This window comes from Narcine bancroftii, chromosome 1, assembly GCF_036971445.1.
Source record: "Narcine bancroftii isolate sNarBan1 chromosome 1, sNarBan1.hap1, whole genome shotgun sequence".
In the NCBI taxonomy this organism is placed as follows: domain Eukaryota; kingdom Metazoa; phylum Chordata; class Chondrichthyes; order Torpediniformes; family Narcinidae; genus Narcine; species Narcine bancroftii.
In genome coordinates, this window is record NC_091469.1 from 342157787 (window position 1) to 342172959 (window position 15173).

General features: G+C 42.6%; 1 protein-coding gene across 5 annotated transcripts in view; it reads left to right on the plus strand.

Annotated features, from left to right (window-relative positions):
• The window catches only part of fyco1a (FYVE and coiled-coil domain autophagy adaptor 1a), a 169718-nt gene extending 166935 nt beyond the window's left edge, over positions 1 to 2783 (plus strand). For all 5 annotated transcript variants that reach the window (XM_069910198.1, XM_069910190.1, XM_069910223.1 and 2 more), the window contains one exon: positions 1341 to 2783. In XM_069910198.1, coding sequence (XP_069766299.1) covers positions 1341 to 1422 — 82 coding nt within the window. In that variant the 3' untranslated portion in view covers positions 1423 to 2783. The remainder of the gene's footprint in view (positions 1 to 1340) is intronic.
• Positions 2784 to 15173: the final 12390 nt, after the last annotated feature.

Here is a 15173-nt window from a genome sequence, read left to right on the forward strand (position 1 = left end):
GATGAATCACTATTTAAGGTCATGGATCTGTTCATATACTTTGATTATGGTTATGTCTCAGTGGAATTTTGATGAAAGGAATTCATGTGCATTACTGGTTTCCCACAATTGGAGGCTGCTATTGAGGGCATTTATATGACCATTAGCGCACCCTTCAACTGGATTTTGCATGCTCTCCTCGTGACTATATTGACTTTGTCTGGATGCTCTAGTGTCCTCTTGCATCCCAAAGATATGTTTGTTATTTATTTGCTACTAAATGTTACTCTTTGACATTGCTAAGTTATGATAGAATTTTTAAAAAGGGTGAAGTCGGTGGACAGATGTACACATTCCTAGGCAACAGGAGAATATGATGATGGGGATGAGACAGATCAGATTACACTATTGGAATTCAGCATGGGTTCCTTCTCTATTATTAAAAATATACGTGACATCTTCCAGTCTTCTGCTGTCCTCGACATACGGGACCTCCTTTGCCATTTATGACACTGAAGAAGATGCCCGGTATCTTTCACTATATCCAAAGGCTGTATCCCTCTCCTCTGTAACCTCTTTGTTGTCCATGGAAGCTATTTAATTTTCAACAATATGACTTCTACCCTGACAGACCTTGGGTAATCAAATAGAAGTCACAGGAAATCCCAAACAAGCAGGTAGTCCTTTGCTTTGAACTTATTCAATACTCACTGATATCTCTGAAATGTATCAATACTTGCTATGGGAAATGTGGGAATGTGTGCCTTTACACTGGATTTTCCCCTTCCCTCCTACTTTGCTCTTCTTCATTGAATTTGAAGTGCTTATTGCTGTTTCATAACTCTCCACTTAAGTTGATCAGAAGCTCAACATGTGCATGAAACTCCATCCTTTGAGATACTCATGTGAGGATGCCTTTTTAGCTTGGCGTATGGAGCAGAGTTTATTAGGACCACAAGATGAAACAACTGCTATGTTCAGGTATTCTTGGACTCAGATATTACACCATTCTGTAAAGTGTGTGAGGTACCTGAGCCATCTAGGAAACACACTTGAAAAAACTCTTGATTAAATGAAATGTATCAATCTTAGTGCTTGTAAATCTTGTAGAATAGGTGTAGAATCAATCCAATGAGATGAAAATGAACAGGTTTTGAGTGGGTAAGTTGCTTGCATTATTTGATCAAGTTATTAAATCATAATCTTTTGCAATAAAGGTAGAACAAAGCTTAATTTTCATCTCCAGTTTGGCAGTTTTCTGCAGATTTGAGTTAAATTTCTTCTCAAATGGAGTATTCTAGCAATCTCTCATTAAATCCAAATGATTATTACATCAAAGTAACACTGTCATTTTTTTTTAGGTTCACATCAAAGAAGGTGTTTTATCGCTTAACAGTTGAAAAGTCTATAATCTATGATGGAAGCGATGTTTCTGAACCATGAAATGTTTGCACTTTTTATAAACAAATATGGGGCAACATCTTCCAAGGTTTGGTCTCCATGCACATATAAGTTTCAACTAAAAATATATTTAGTAACAAATACTTTTTTCAGCACAAAATACTGTAACATAGGACTCTCAGAGACCAGGCCATTTTTTTTGGTAATGGGAAGGAGTAGATCCACCTGTCTTTTCTGAGAAATGATGGTTGCTGGTGTCATATTTTATTAGGAAACTAGCTTTTGTTCTGCTCCCAGTTTAACCACAGTTCAGCTGCAGCTCATTACGTTGTTACAAACTAACATACACAAAGAGGATATCATTGGTGGCATTACATCTAGGAATAAATTAAGTAGGTTAATACCTCATTCCTGGTAATTTGCTCAATGAAGCAAATGTGTGGAACCTAACATATGCAGCTGAGAACATGTAACATGATAATTGGGGTATCTTAATAAGGAAAACATTTATATTCAATATCACATATATTTTGATTGGAGAAACATGTATTTTAAAATTATTTATACGCTTGGAACAAATAGAGTGTTAATGTGGGTTTATAATATAACAGCATTGTTGGAATGCCAATTTGAATACAGCATGTTTCCGATTATACCACTTTAACAAAATTCTCAGTTGTCCACAAAACTTTTCACCAGCAAACATGATGTCACAAGTTGAAAAAAAGATATTTTTTTACCTGCTGTGCTCAAGTGGGACTCTGATGCTCTGTAAGCACTACTTTGAATCCAACAGAACTCTTGTGTACTCAAGTGCGCTGCTAGTGCCATTTTGAATGTTGCTGCATTTATCTTATTTTTGTAAGTAGAGATCACATAGTTTTTTGAAAAGAACTTTATTTCATGCTTGAAAAGCCTTCCCTTGTTCTTTGTTGTTGTTTTAACTGCTGATACGTATTATGCTGATGCCACTGGGCTGGGATCAGAGCCGGGACCTCGGGCTCCTGGGCAGGTTCGGCGACAGCAGTGGGGAGGTGTCGGGAATCGGAGCGGGGACCTCAGGTTCCTGGGCAGGTTCGGCCATGGCGGTGGAGAGGTGTCGGGGATCAGAGTGGGGAGCCTCAGACTCCCATGCAAGTTCAGCAACGGTGGTGGGGAGGTGTTGGGATCAGCGACACCCAATACAAGCATTCTGCTGCTTAAACTATGGCTGCTTAAAGCCATTTCTCAGATATCTGGAAATTGCAGTTAACCTATACATGTCTGGTCCTGAGCGTTTCGAATAATCGGAAACATAGAGTTCTGGCTCTCCTTTGGAAAGGTCACTCATATCTATTTAAAATTACATTGTATGATGCACTTTTGTTCTATAATTTGACAATAAAGGAAATCATTGCATACTTTTCAGTTGAAGCTGATTATTTTGAATTTGGTATATCAGGAAAAAATGCTTCCTTGCTTTGTTCACTCACTAATTCAAAGCACCTGATACCTAGTTTAAGACTGAGAAATAAATACACTTTTTTAATATCCAGGGTTTGCCCTTGAGAAGTTGGTAGGCACTGTATTCTGCGGTATTTATGGTGATGGTATTTTCACACTAGTGTCAGGTAGGAACTGTCAGCAATGATGAAGGATCTGTAGGATATTTACTAGCCAGAAAAGTATTAAGGATAGATTTGAAGGAGAACTTGCAGCTCATTAGGGGAAGATCAAATGACTGAAGAATCACTGAGACTCAGATCCATTACAAGCGACATCAATGTTCCAGACAACTCTACAGAAAAAAGAAAAGCACCTGTTTTAATTTTTTTTCCAGTTTAGGTGGCTGCCGACTAGTAATATTAATTACATTATATGCTGACCTATAGATCTGTAATTAGATACAAGAGAGCGATTAACTATCTTATGGACAGATGATAAGCAGCTTTGGGTTAAGCCATGGTGCCATTCACTGTTTCTGAGCCAGAACAATAGCCATAGTATTCAGTAGTCTTGTATATCCAGCTGGAACTGCTAAATATTGATAAGCTGAGGTCCATTTGGGTCAGTTCTGTCCATGATGTCACAGAAATGGAATACGGTCAACAAGGTTTTGGAACATCTATGTGACTCTTCTCCATTTTGTAACATAACTATTTCAGTGATACTCCTTCCACTTTGGCCAGTTCTCTTTTTTCCAAAAAGGTTGCAGCCTTTTCAGGCTGAGCCAGCATTTACTTGTCCATCCCCTAATGTGGTTGAGAATCTGGTGGTGAGTTGTCCTTCAGGTATGAATGTTATTTTGACAAGATCACCTCGCTATCAAACAAAATGACTGGATTTGAGATTGGTCCTGGAGTCACTTCTAATGACCGCGCTCCCAAATGCACAAATTTGAATTCCTGACATGAATGAAGCTGTCAGAGAACTCAAGTAGCATATAATTACACCTTCAAGCAGCCTCTGCCCAACAAATCCAGAAAATAAATCTCAGTAAAACTATGATCCCTGTTACTTTTAACCTTATAGTATCATAGGGAAATCCAATCTACATGTATAACTGCTAACTGCAAGTAAATTCTAATATTTTATAATGGCATTCCTTTTAAAGGGTTTACAAAAAACAAAATAATAACAATCCAGTGAAAAATTAAACTGAAAGAAACATTTCTCTCTGTCACATTTTGTTGGTGGACTGAATTGTGTAGTTAATGTTTCAACCACCCGAGCTCAGCATAACCAAGACATGCAGGTGGCAAAAGGGAGGGGTGGTCAGGTGTTGCTGCATCTGTCCATCCACTCAGCCACTCAGGTGGGCACTTTCAAAGGTCATCACGGTATGCTGGGCCAGTACCTCAGAATATGCCAATTCCAGGACACTGGAAAAACTCAGCCAGCTTGTCAGCATCTGTGGAGAAAGAGCTAAAGTCGCAGTTTCTGGTTAATGACTTCCCATCAGAACTTAGGAAGGAGTAATATCAAATATCCAAACTTTGATACTGGGTCACATTAAAGAGTGTTTGGAGGAGTGACAAGCAAATATTGAATCACCTCCCTTCAGACATTTTTTATTTGCTTCACAAGTTCTGTTGGAGAGGTTAGCTCTGCAAAACTATAGACCCAATTTGGAGAACCTGAAAACATTGAGACCCAGGTAATGTTAACAGGCTGAATGAATTGTCACAACTCGCATGAACCTGGTCTGAGAAGATTGTTGTAATTGCAGGCTGGAGCCCATGAAGTCAGTCCCCAACAGTCAGGTAAATAGTAAATGGAAATGGACCAAATACAACCACACCAGAGGAGCAGCCCAGTGTCTGTGTCTAAGGCTACTTGCTTTCCCTACACCGCAATGGGAAACATTAAGTTACTGTCCTAGCCTTTTCTGGTAAAAGATATACCATCCCACAACTCTATAAAGGTGGAACCATCACTTTGTTCCCTTCACCCATTCAAGTAATTATTGAGACTGATGGTATAGACTACATGTCCTTACTATGCTCAAAAGAGAGTTAACTACTCAACCTGTCAGTCAACTTCAAATAAAATAGAAGAGGATCTAAGATTCTCCCCTGAACATACTTTGGATTTCCCATTCCAATTTAATCTGTGATATTGAGGTAATAAATTTTGGGATACCAATGACTAACAGGATGTTGACAGTAAATGGCAGGGACCTCCAGGGTGCTGATATGCAGTGGGACCTTAGAAAACACATTCATAGCTCCCCGAAAAGTGGTGACACAGAGGATGGGTGATAGGATGCTGAAGAAGATATTCAGTACGCTTTTCTTACTTAGACTAAGGCTTTGAGTATAAGAATTGAGAAGATATGTTGCAACTGTATAAATTACTGTATAATATCATTAGAAAGAGTATAGAAGAATCCTGGATATTATCCAGAATAGAGAGCATTGTATGAAGGGCCCAAGTCCAAAATGTTGGTTAATTCCTATGAACGCTGCATGACCTGCTGAGTTTATCCAACACTTTTGTGCATTAAATTCCAATCGCCGCATCTGCAGATCTTCTTGCTTAACACCTATAAAAAGAGATTGGATAGGCTGATTTAATTTGTACTGGAACATAAGAGATAAATGAGTGACCTTATAGAGATGTATAAAATTATGAGAGGGCATTGATAGGCTAAAGGGTCAGAATCTTTTTTCCTGGGGATCAGTGGTAAGGAGATCTGAGGAGTGATACTTTCACACAGAGACTGCTGGTTATATGGAATGAATAGCCAGATGAAGTTCTAGAAGCAGATACAATTCCAAAGGCATTTGGACGGGTATTTGGATAGAAGAAGAGCAGGAGGATAACTGGTTTAAAGAGAGGAAATGGGATTAGTGTAAGTAGGTACAGAATCACCAAGGAATAATTGAGCTGAGGGGCCCATTTGTGTGCTAAATGACTCATTAATCTATTTTGATTAGAAGAAACTTCAAATTGGGCCAATTTTAAAAAATTTCTTTCCTCAACTGTTAGCAGTTGTTTTTCTAATTTGCAACAACATTCTAAAAACAGTCCCAAGGCTCCAAGCATCTCAGGAATAAAGAAATAATGCGAATAATCTTGTCTCTGGGAACTAAGAAAGGAAATTATTTTGACTGCTGTTTTTAAAAAAAATAATGAATACAGAGTGAGGAAAGGAGATGTAACATTGCAATACTGATCTGTGAATTAAAAATGGATAGATTAATAATAATTTTGGATCCACCAGTATAACTACTAAATTGTATCATAGTATTTTCACATTTATTTGATTTTTTTTTAGTAAGATTTGTGCAAGCAAAAAGCATATTTACATACACTCCATAGGGAACAGTGGAAGGAATCTTGTATTGATTCATTCAAATATGCTGGTTTTATTTCAGAAAGTAGTTTCAGGAAATAATATGATAATTATTTTAGTTATCAATATGCTGAGTGTAGTATGCTTGGGTGGAACTGGTGACCCTAAACCAATGAACTCAGAGCTCCCCACGTTTTTTTTTCCTCACTTGTCTGCGTTAAAGTGAACTTTTTGCTTGAAGCATGAGAACTCTGTTACAGCAAGAAGCACTGCCACGAGCAGCTGGTCTTACCCCAAGAGCGACCATCTTGTGGCTTGCAAGTCATGTAGTTTATACCCTTAGACCCCTAGGTTTGTAGAATATTTGAACAGCTTGCTTCATGTAAGTACATATTCCTTAGAATTCTCTTGGTATTTGTTAATCAGAGTCATATTCCTTACCCAATAGTTAAGTCTTTTACTGCCCTGGCAAATAAGGAGTTGTTGTTCTTCAATCTAACTGAATTATCAAAACATATCATGGAATGTTCTCTACAATATTATTTTGATTATGACTTCTGTGATAGATTATGTTGTATTTTATAATGTATATAAATATGTTTTAAAGGAGATAAATTGTGGGAGTTTTTTTTAGTGTAGGTCACATACAAACACTTCAAAACAGATCTTAATTAAAAATATTGGAGCTCTCATCAAGCCAGACAGGCCGGCTCCGAGTGCATTTGCAAAAAAAAAACTTCAGGAATTGCTCAATGGTTGGCTATGAGAGCACCCATCTAGAATTATATTTTAGTCCTTACTCTCTTTAAACATGAGCAGAATGCAAAAATTGCACTATGAAACATGTGCTATGTAAAAACTAAGCTTTGGTGAAAATCAATTTGCAACAGCATTAACATTATGGATTTCTATGTTTGATTTCTAAACTCACTAGTTCACTTGTTTAGCCATTTTCATTTGAAGCAGGAAGTGCACATCTTTACATTTTCTGTTTTGATTTAAAGCAGAGACATATCAGCAAAAAAAGGCAGACAGCCCATTGAAGTTGAATGATCTTGTGATGCCCTGTGTTTTTTTAAAATCCCCCTACCCCATTACTAGACTTAAATTTCTCAATAGATTCATAGGTTTGTGCCTTCACACTTGTCAGAAGTACAATACGCCACCTACTTACCAGTCTTTGGGATTAATTTTGGCTTTGTATGTTAATTGAAAGCGGGACAATGAAAGAGCAATCTATTTAACCTTTCTTTTCATTTATCTTTACTTTGAAGATCTTAGTGACCTGTGGTCCGTGGTGATAGGAAATATTCCCTTTTTAGTATTTTGCACATTGGAGTTAAAAGGTTTTTATGAAAAAAAAAGAATCTTTGTATATTATCAGTATTTATTCAAAGTAATTTCAATGGCATCAATTTATCTAACACAATTTCACAAGTGATAGTAATTTCAGTCAAATTCCTTCTGATCCTTCCAGGAATGTTATGTGGATCTTCCTTAGTGAAAGAACCAAAAAAAAACCATTCAATTGTTCTGCCATTTCTGTGTTCTCTATTATGATTGGCAAATACCCATTCTACTTTTCATTCAGTTTGTGCTGAATGTATCAAGAACTGACTGTTGCAGATTGGCAATTAGAAACCAGTAGATGGATGATTTCAAAACTGATCATGTGAGTAACATGGTGGGGTCCAGAGGACTGGGGATGTTACACTTTATTCTTCATTCCAGCATGAATGAGAAATCCAACCCTCTAGCTATTACCCAGTCTCCAGGACCCTGAACAGCAGTGTGATTGATCTTTCTTCCAGTGGCTGGCAAACTCAGGGTTCAAGGAATACCAAGCAGCTTGCTCCACACAAACTATTGGTTCCCCTCAACATATCAGAAGTTTTCTGGAGAAGTTCACTGCTGAGCTTTGAAGGACAGTTCCAGACAATGGAAAATGTTCTGTGAGGAGCCGGTCAGTGCATGTAACTTAGCCTTTGGAAGCGCCCTGAAAGGTTGTGAGCAACTCAAGTGAGTGGACATCGCCCTCTACAGGTTTAACTTCTCTTCTATAGAGACTAGAAATTTGAAAAAAATAATCCTGGAAACATTATAATGCTGAATTATATTTCAGGTTTAAGAAAAAGAACTTTGAAAATCAGATGCTATTGCTCTCTCCTCTTCTAGTCAACTTGTGTTTTTTTTTTGTTCACACCACTCTGTTGTTAAGTCCGAGAGTGACACAGTGTCCTTTGGCACAATGAATCAGTAACAAGCATCAAAAATCTATTTTACACTAATTCCACGGTATCCCTTTTTTTTCTTACAATGGCTCCTTTAAATAAAAATGGTGGTGTGTCTAGATCAATTGCATTGGCAGCGTCGCTGTGGGTGTGGACTCCGGAGAGAGCAGAGACACTGCGCGGCTCTGAAGGGTTCAACCACCCAGTACTAGTGCTCTGTATAGGCGTTAAAAGGCATGTTAGAGGACAGCCACCCCACATCTGTCAAGACCATGAATTATGTACTTATGAATTAAATCATCTCTCATTCTCCTTCCAGCAACACATCTATGCTTCACCCATGTAACAAAACGGTGAGTCTAGTAGAGGAGGCATCACTATTTCACCACTAGCTCATTTCATCTCCAGTTCCAGCTATTTTATCTACAGCTCAATTCAGACTTCTGCATTATGGGAGGATGCATAAACATCTGAGATGGGCTAATCTCCATGTCCCTGCCGGTCAGGTATTCCCTAGTGAACTACTCGCTGTCAGCCAGATTGATTCTGCCTTTTTGCTGTATAATTGTGGGCTGCCGCGAGAGAGCAGGACGGTGGCATTATTATTTAAAAGATTTTTGTGTTGTCCTATTGGCATGTTTTGTCCAAGTTTTAAATGCTTACCCTTAAATACACTAAAAATTAAATATGGTACACAAACACATCCTTCCCTGAGTTGGTCTTGGAATGCCAGATCACCCCTTTTACACAGATGGCATTCTGGCACTGCTACTATCTCTGCTGCTGGAAAAAAGCCAGGACTGGAATTACCCCCTCCTCCCCCCCCCCCCCCCCCCCCAATCCATTCCATGTTGGTGCTTTTTACACAGCAGGTGTAGTGTAAAAAAAAGCCCGCAATATCCTGGAATGAAGTGGCTGTGTAAAGTCTCTAATGTTTTAAACTAAAATCCTGTAACTACGGGTCTCTGTCCAAAATAGTGACGCCTGTGGTGGGCAGTGGCCTCGAGGTGCTGCAGACTCTGGGGAGAGCAGTGGGCCAGTGCAGGGCACCAGAAATGGGGAGGCACCCTATGTGGAGAAGGAGAAGTAGGGGAGACCACCCAACAGGAGGGGGACCACTGAGTGGACCAGCAAGGGGCTCAGTGGCTAAGGGACCCAAACCCTAACCCTAATGGATTGGCAGCTGGTGATGAGCAGCTTTTAGATCAATGGTAGAATAGTCCCGATACGGCACAATGTCATTCACCATGTCCGAAATTCGAGGGAGGGGGGTATGCGTCCAGGAGTGTGTACTGATTAATAATTTGGTTATAGTCAATTACTAGCCTGGACTTGTTTTCCCTTTTTACCACGACCACTTGCGCTCTTCACAGGCTGGAGCTAGGTTCAATGATACCTTCATGGAGCAGATAATGTGTCTCAAACTGTATGAAATCTCGGTCTGCTATACTGTACCTCCTGCTCTTGGTAGCAATGGATTTGCAGTCAGAGAACAGATTCGGGAAGGGGGGGAGGGGGGAGATATTCAATATGGAAAAGCTGCATGTGTGTTCTAATTTTACGGGCCCTCCGTTCTGAACCGTTACAGGGGGGATGGGACCAAAATATTCCAAGGTCACACTTTTAAGGTGACATAGGAAGTCCAGACCCAACTGCACTGGAGCACACAATTCATCAAGTACATACAGACATATCTTACAAAATTCCCACCCCCCCCCCCCCATTCAAACAACAAATGTACTATACAATATTGTTGAATACCCGTAGTGTGTGATTGAGACGCAAAGAATATGCGATAATTGGAAGGATACATCATCAGGTTGTATTCTTGCACAATCCGTGAGTCTATGAAATTTTGAGTAGAGCCTGTGTTGATCAGGCATTTAGTGGAATGTCCGTTTACCTTCACAGTCACTATGGAGTTGCTGAGCTGGTGAAGTCTGTCCTGATCTAGACCCATTGAGGCTAGGACTCCGGAGACTCCATACTCCTCACTCGAGTGGCTCCCACCATCCTGGGTTGCCTATGGGTAAGATGGCTGGCCTCCTTCCTCCTCTGACAATGATGGCGTCGAGTTTGAATCTGAGTCACAGCAAGATGGTTTCCAATCCTTTTTGCGCCGTTTCCTCACTGCCACCCTCCATCGGGCATGTAGCAAAGCAAGTGGGTTTGGGTGAATTCAGAGCAGATGGCTTGGAGCTGGAATCGGATCCAGGAGCGGTGCAGGCTGCGGACTTCCCCGGGCTTTCCCTCACATGGCAAACCCTTGCCCAATGTCCTTTCTTGCCACAACCGGGCAACGAGATCAGGGATGCTGGCTCTTGCCACAGAAAAAGCACTCAGCTAACAAAACCGTGAGTCTAGTAGAGGATGCATCACTATTTCACCACCAGCTCATTTTATCTCCATCTACAGCACAGGAAACGGCAGCTGTTAGGGCTGGGATAATGGGAGCAGCCAGTCCTTGGAAGGAATCACCTGGGTGAGCGAGCTCGCTAGCTTCGAGGTCGTTGTTCTCCAGCTTGGCATTTGGCCAGTTCAATGTGACTAGCCAGATCCTTCTTACCTGACTCGAGTAGTCACTGCCTCATGTACCTTGAACAGAACACCAGCGACTATAGGGTCCCGGACCTGTTCTTCCTCATGAACACGGCCTGTAGCCACTTTGTACCTGCACTTCTTGGCAAGCATCCACAGATCCAGCAGGTAGCCATCGATGGTCTCTCCTAGCCGTTGGTGATATAGAGTGAGTCAGTGGCTCGCTAGGACCTCATTTTGCAACTTCAGGTACCAAGCCTTCAAAGCCTCAATGGCTGCATCATATGTAGTGTAGTCCCTGATGACTGCATACCCTTTCATTCCTACTCTGGAAAAGTGTGGACCTCCTGAACTCATTGGTGTGGAAGTCATCTCTGGTCGTATTCAAGTAGGCCTGGAAGCAGTCTAGCCAGTATGTGCACTCAGCCGCGTCGAGGGACAGAGGGTCTATCAGCAGCATGCCAGGCTTGAATAGTGCTTCCATCACTAGGGAATAAGCTAATAAAATTGTAGTGTGAATAAAAGCTCTCACGACTGGAGGGAGAACATAATGTTTTTATTAGCTCATAACTGAGGGTAGGGTCTTTCAGTGGTCTTCAGAAGGCCTCAGGGTTTAGGCAGGAAACCAGGGTTATATAGGGGTAGAGGGGGTTGGAGCCAGGAGGAAGAGCTGGCTATCATTATAACACATTATCAGTGAATCTCAGTTCTCCCTGATCTCCCACCAACTATGAGTGTGGTAAACCACTAATTGCATCTAATTGTCTGGTTCGGCCCACCCATTGGCTGTCTCTACCTGTGGTCTCTCCCACAGGCTCCTGGCTAAAGGTGACTGTCCCACAGCCCCCTCTCCAGTACAGGTCAGTCGAGCAGTATGGATGTCCCTTTGTTCTTCAGTGAATAAAAGCCTATTGATTTCTCAACAACAGTCATTTGAGTAATTAATTTACTGAAAGTTTTTTTTCACAATGGAGCAGATTCTGAAGCCAGAAAATCTGGAATTCGACCCTCAATCACCTGAGGCATCCGCCAACTTCGAACTTGGCTATGCTGCGTTGAAGCATTCCTGCAAGCATCTTCTACCATCATGCGGTCAGAGACCAATAAACTGCAGGCATTGCATTCTCGGGTCAGCACCCTGATGTACTCCATGATCAGGGATCCACATTGTACAGGAAACCATGGACATACTCAAAGGCTAGTACCCATGGAAGATCAACATTGTCTCTGCCAAACACTTTCTAATGACATTCAAACAGCAACCTGGTGAGTCCAATGGTAAGTACCTATGGGCCCTGCAATCCCACAGCAGGGCCTGTGAACGTAAAGCTGTTATTGCTGCAGAGTACACTGAGGACCTGATCAGGGGTGCCTTCATCATTGAACTACATCCGCCAGGGACCCTGGGTGCAGCCATCTTGGGACACACTACCAGCCTCCCCACTCCATTAACAACCTGACCATAGCAGCAGTGCTACGCGAACACCTCCCACTGCTTTTGCCCTGTCCCATTGGTGACCCAATTGCAGTCACAGTGCGACATCAGAGGAAATGCTGCCCAGCAAAGGATTCAACTTGCAGGAAGAAGGGACACTACGCCAAAGTGTGCAAGTTGAAACCGCTTCCTAGCAGTGCTTCATGCGGATTGTGGGGACACCATCCTAGACACCGCTTTCACCGGGGCCCAGGAGCACCAAGTGCAAACCATGGGTGCTGCCATCTTGGGCACTATCTTCAAGATCCTGCAGCATAGCTTTTGGGCCTTGGGGACGACTATCTTGGACTCTGCCATCTTCCACAACAGCGAAGAATTGTGACCTGATACTGGCCTCCATCACACTTGACTGGGACAGCCCACATCAGCTCGCCAGGTCAATGATGGACGTTAAGGTAAACGGTCACTTGACAAGTTGATTATTCGACAGTGACACCACAGAGAGCTTCATACACCCGGACACAGTGCGGCGTCTTTCCCTGACAGTATTGTCTGTGAACCAGAAGGTCTCCTTGACCTCCAAGTCACACATGGCGGACATCCCGGGCTACTGTGTGGTGACTCTAACAGTGCAGGGTACAGACTATAAAGACTTAAACTTTTGGTAATGTTGCAGCTCTGCGCTGCTGTACTATTTAGACTTGCTTTTCAATGTCACCTTAAAAGCATGACAATGGAGTTCAATGGGCCTCATCCACCCCTCACTATGTATAACTGTCAATTTTCAAACTGACTGCTGATCCCCACCCACTCTCCACAACCCCCCAGCAAACATGGCCAACAACCCAGCCGTTCACCACATACAACCTGTGGGTTCTCCACACTTAAAATTATCCCCCCATCATTATTCGCCAACCTCACCGCCAAATGTAAACCCATCACCACTAAAAGTAGATGGTACAGTGCTGGGGACAGGGCCTTCATCCGGGCAGAGGTAAAGTGCTTACACAAGGAAGGGATCATTGAACCTAGCACCATTTCTTGGAGAGCACAGGTAGTGGTAGTGCAGAATGGGGAAAAGTGAAGGATTGTCATCGACTACAGTCAGACCATCAACAGATACATGCAATTGGACGCATACCTCCTCCCATGCACAGACAACATGGTCAACCAATTTCCACAGTAGTGGGTCTTTTCAACCATTGACCTGAAGTTGACATATCACCAGCCTCCTATCTGCCCAGAGAACTGCCAGTATATGGGGATCGACATTGATGGCCACCTCCATCATTTCCTGCAGGTCCCCTTCGGTGTTACAAACGGTGTCTCAGTCTTCCAGCGAGAGATGAACTGAATGGTGGACCAGTACGAGCTTCAGGCCACCTTCCCATAACTTGACAATGTCACCATCTGCGGCCAAGACCTGCAGGACCACGACGCCAACCTCCAGAAATTTCTAGAAACAGCCAAGGTCCTCAACCTCATGTATAATAAGGCCAAGTGCATATTTCGCACAACCCGCCTTGCCATCCTCGGCTGTTATTGAGAACGGAGTCATTAGCCCAGACCCTGACCGCATGTGGCCGTTTCTGGAACTTCCACTCCCCCACAGCCTTAAGGCCCTGAAAAGGTGCCTTGGGTTCTTTTCCTATTATGCACAATGAGCCCCCAATTATGCAGACAAAGCCCACCTCCTTATAAAATCCACATCCTTTCCTCTGACAGCAGAGGTTCGTGCAGCTTTCATTTGCATCAAGACAGACTTTGCTAAAGCCACAATGCATGTTGTGGATGAATCCACCCTGTTCCGGGGGAAAGCAATGCGTCAGACTTCGCTCTGGCAGCCACCCTCAAGCAAGCAGGCAGGCCAGTCACATTTTTTCCCATACACTGCAGGGCCCAGAAATTCAACATTCCTTGGTCAAGAAAGAGGCCCAGGCTACTGTCGAGGCAGTGCGGCACTGGCGCCATTATCTGGCTGGTAAACGATTCACCCCGCTGACTGATTGTCGTGTTCATGTTTAACAATCAGCAGCAGGGCAAAATCAAAAACGACAAAATACTGAGGTGGAGAATAGCAATGTCCACCTACTACTACAATACCTTGTACTGGCCAGTGAAACAATGAGCCACCAGATGCTCTGTCCAGTGGGTCCTTTGCCAGTGCACAGATCAACTGCCTACAAACCTTCCACAATGATCTCTGCCACCCCAGAGTTACCAGATCGTTCCACTTCATCAAAGCCCACAACCTGCCATACTCCATTACGAGATCAGATCCATGACAAAGAACTGCCAGGTCTGTGCTGAGTGCAAGCCACATTTCTACCAGCCAGATAGGGCACAATTAATAAAAACCGCCCACCCTTTTGAGCACCTCAGTGTTGACTTCAAAGGATCTCTGTCCTCCACTGACTGCAATGTATATTTTTATTCTCAATATCATTGATGAATACTCCTGTTTTCCATTTGCCATCCCCTGCTCGGATATGACTGCTGTCATAGTCATCAAGGCCCTGCGCAGCCTCTTCACACTGTTTGGATTCCCCAGTTACACAGTGACTGGGGTCATCTTTTATGAGTGATGAGCTGCACCAGTACCTGCTGGCCAAGGGCATTCTCACAAGCAGGACCATGAACTACAACCCCAAGGGGAAATGGGCAAGTGGAAAGGGAGAACACCACAGTTTGGAAGGCTGTCCTCTTGGCCCTGTGGTCTAAGGGTTTCCCAGTCTCCCAAAGGCACTCCATTCTATTGGGTCACTGCTTTGCACTTCCACAAATGCCACACCACATGAACGTATGTTTTCCT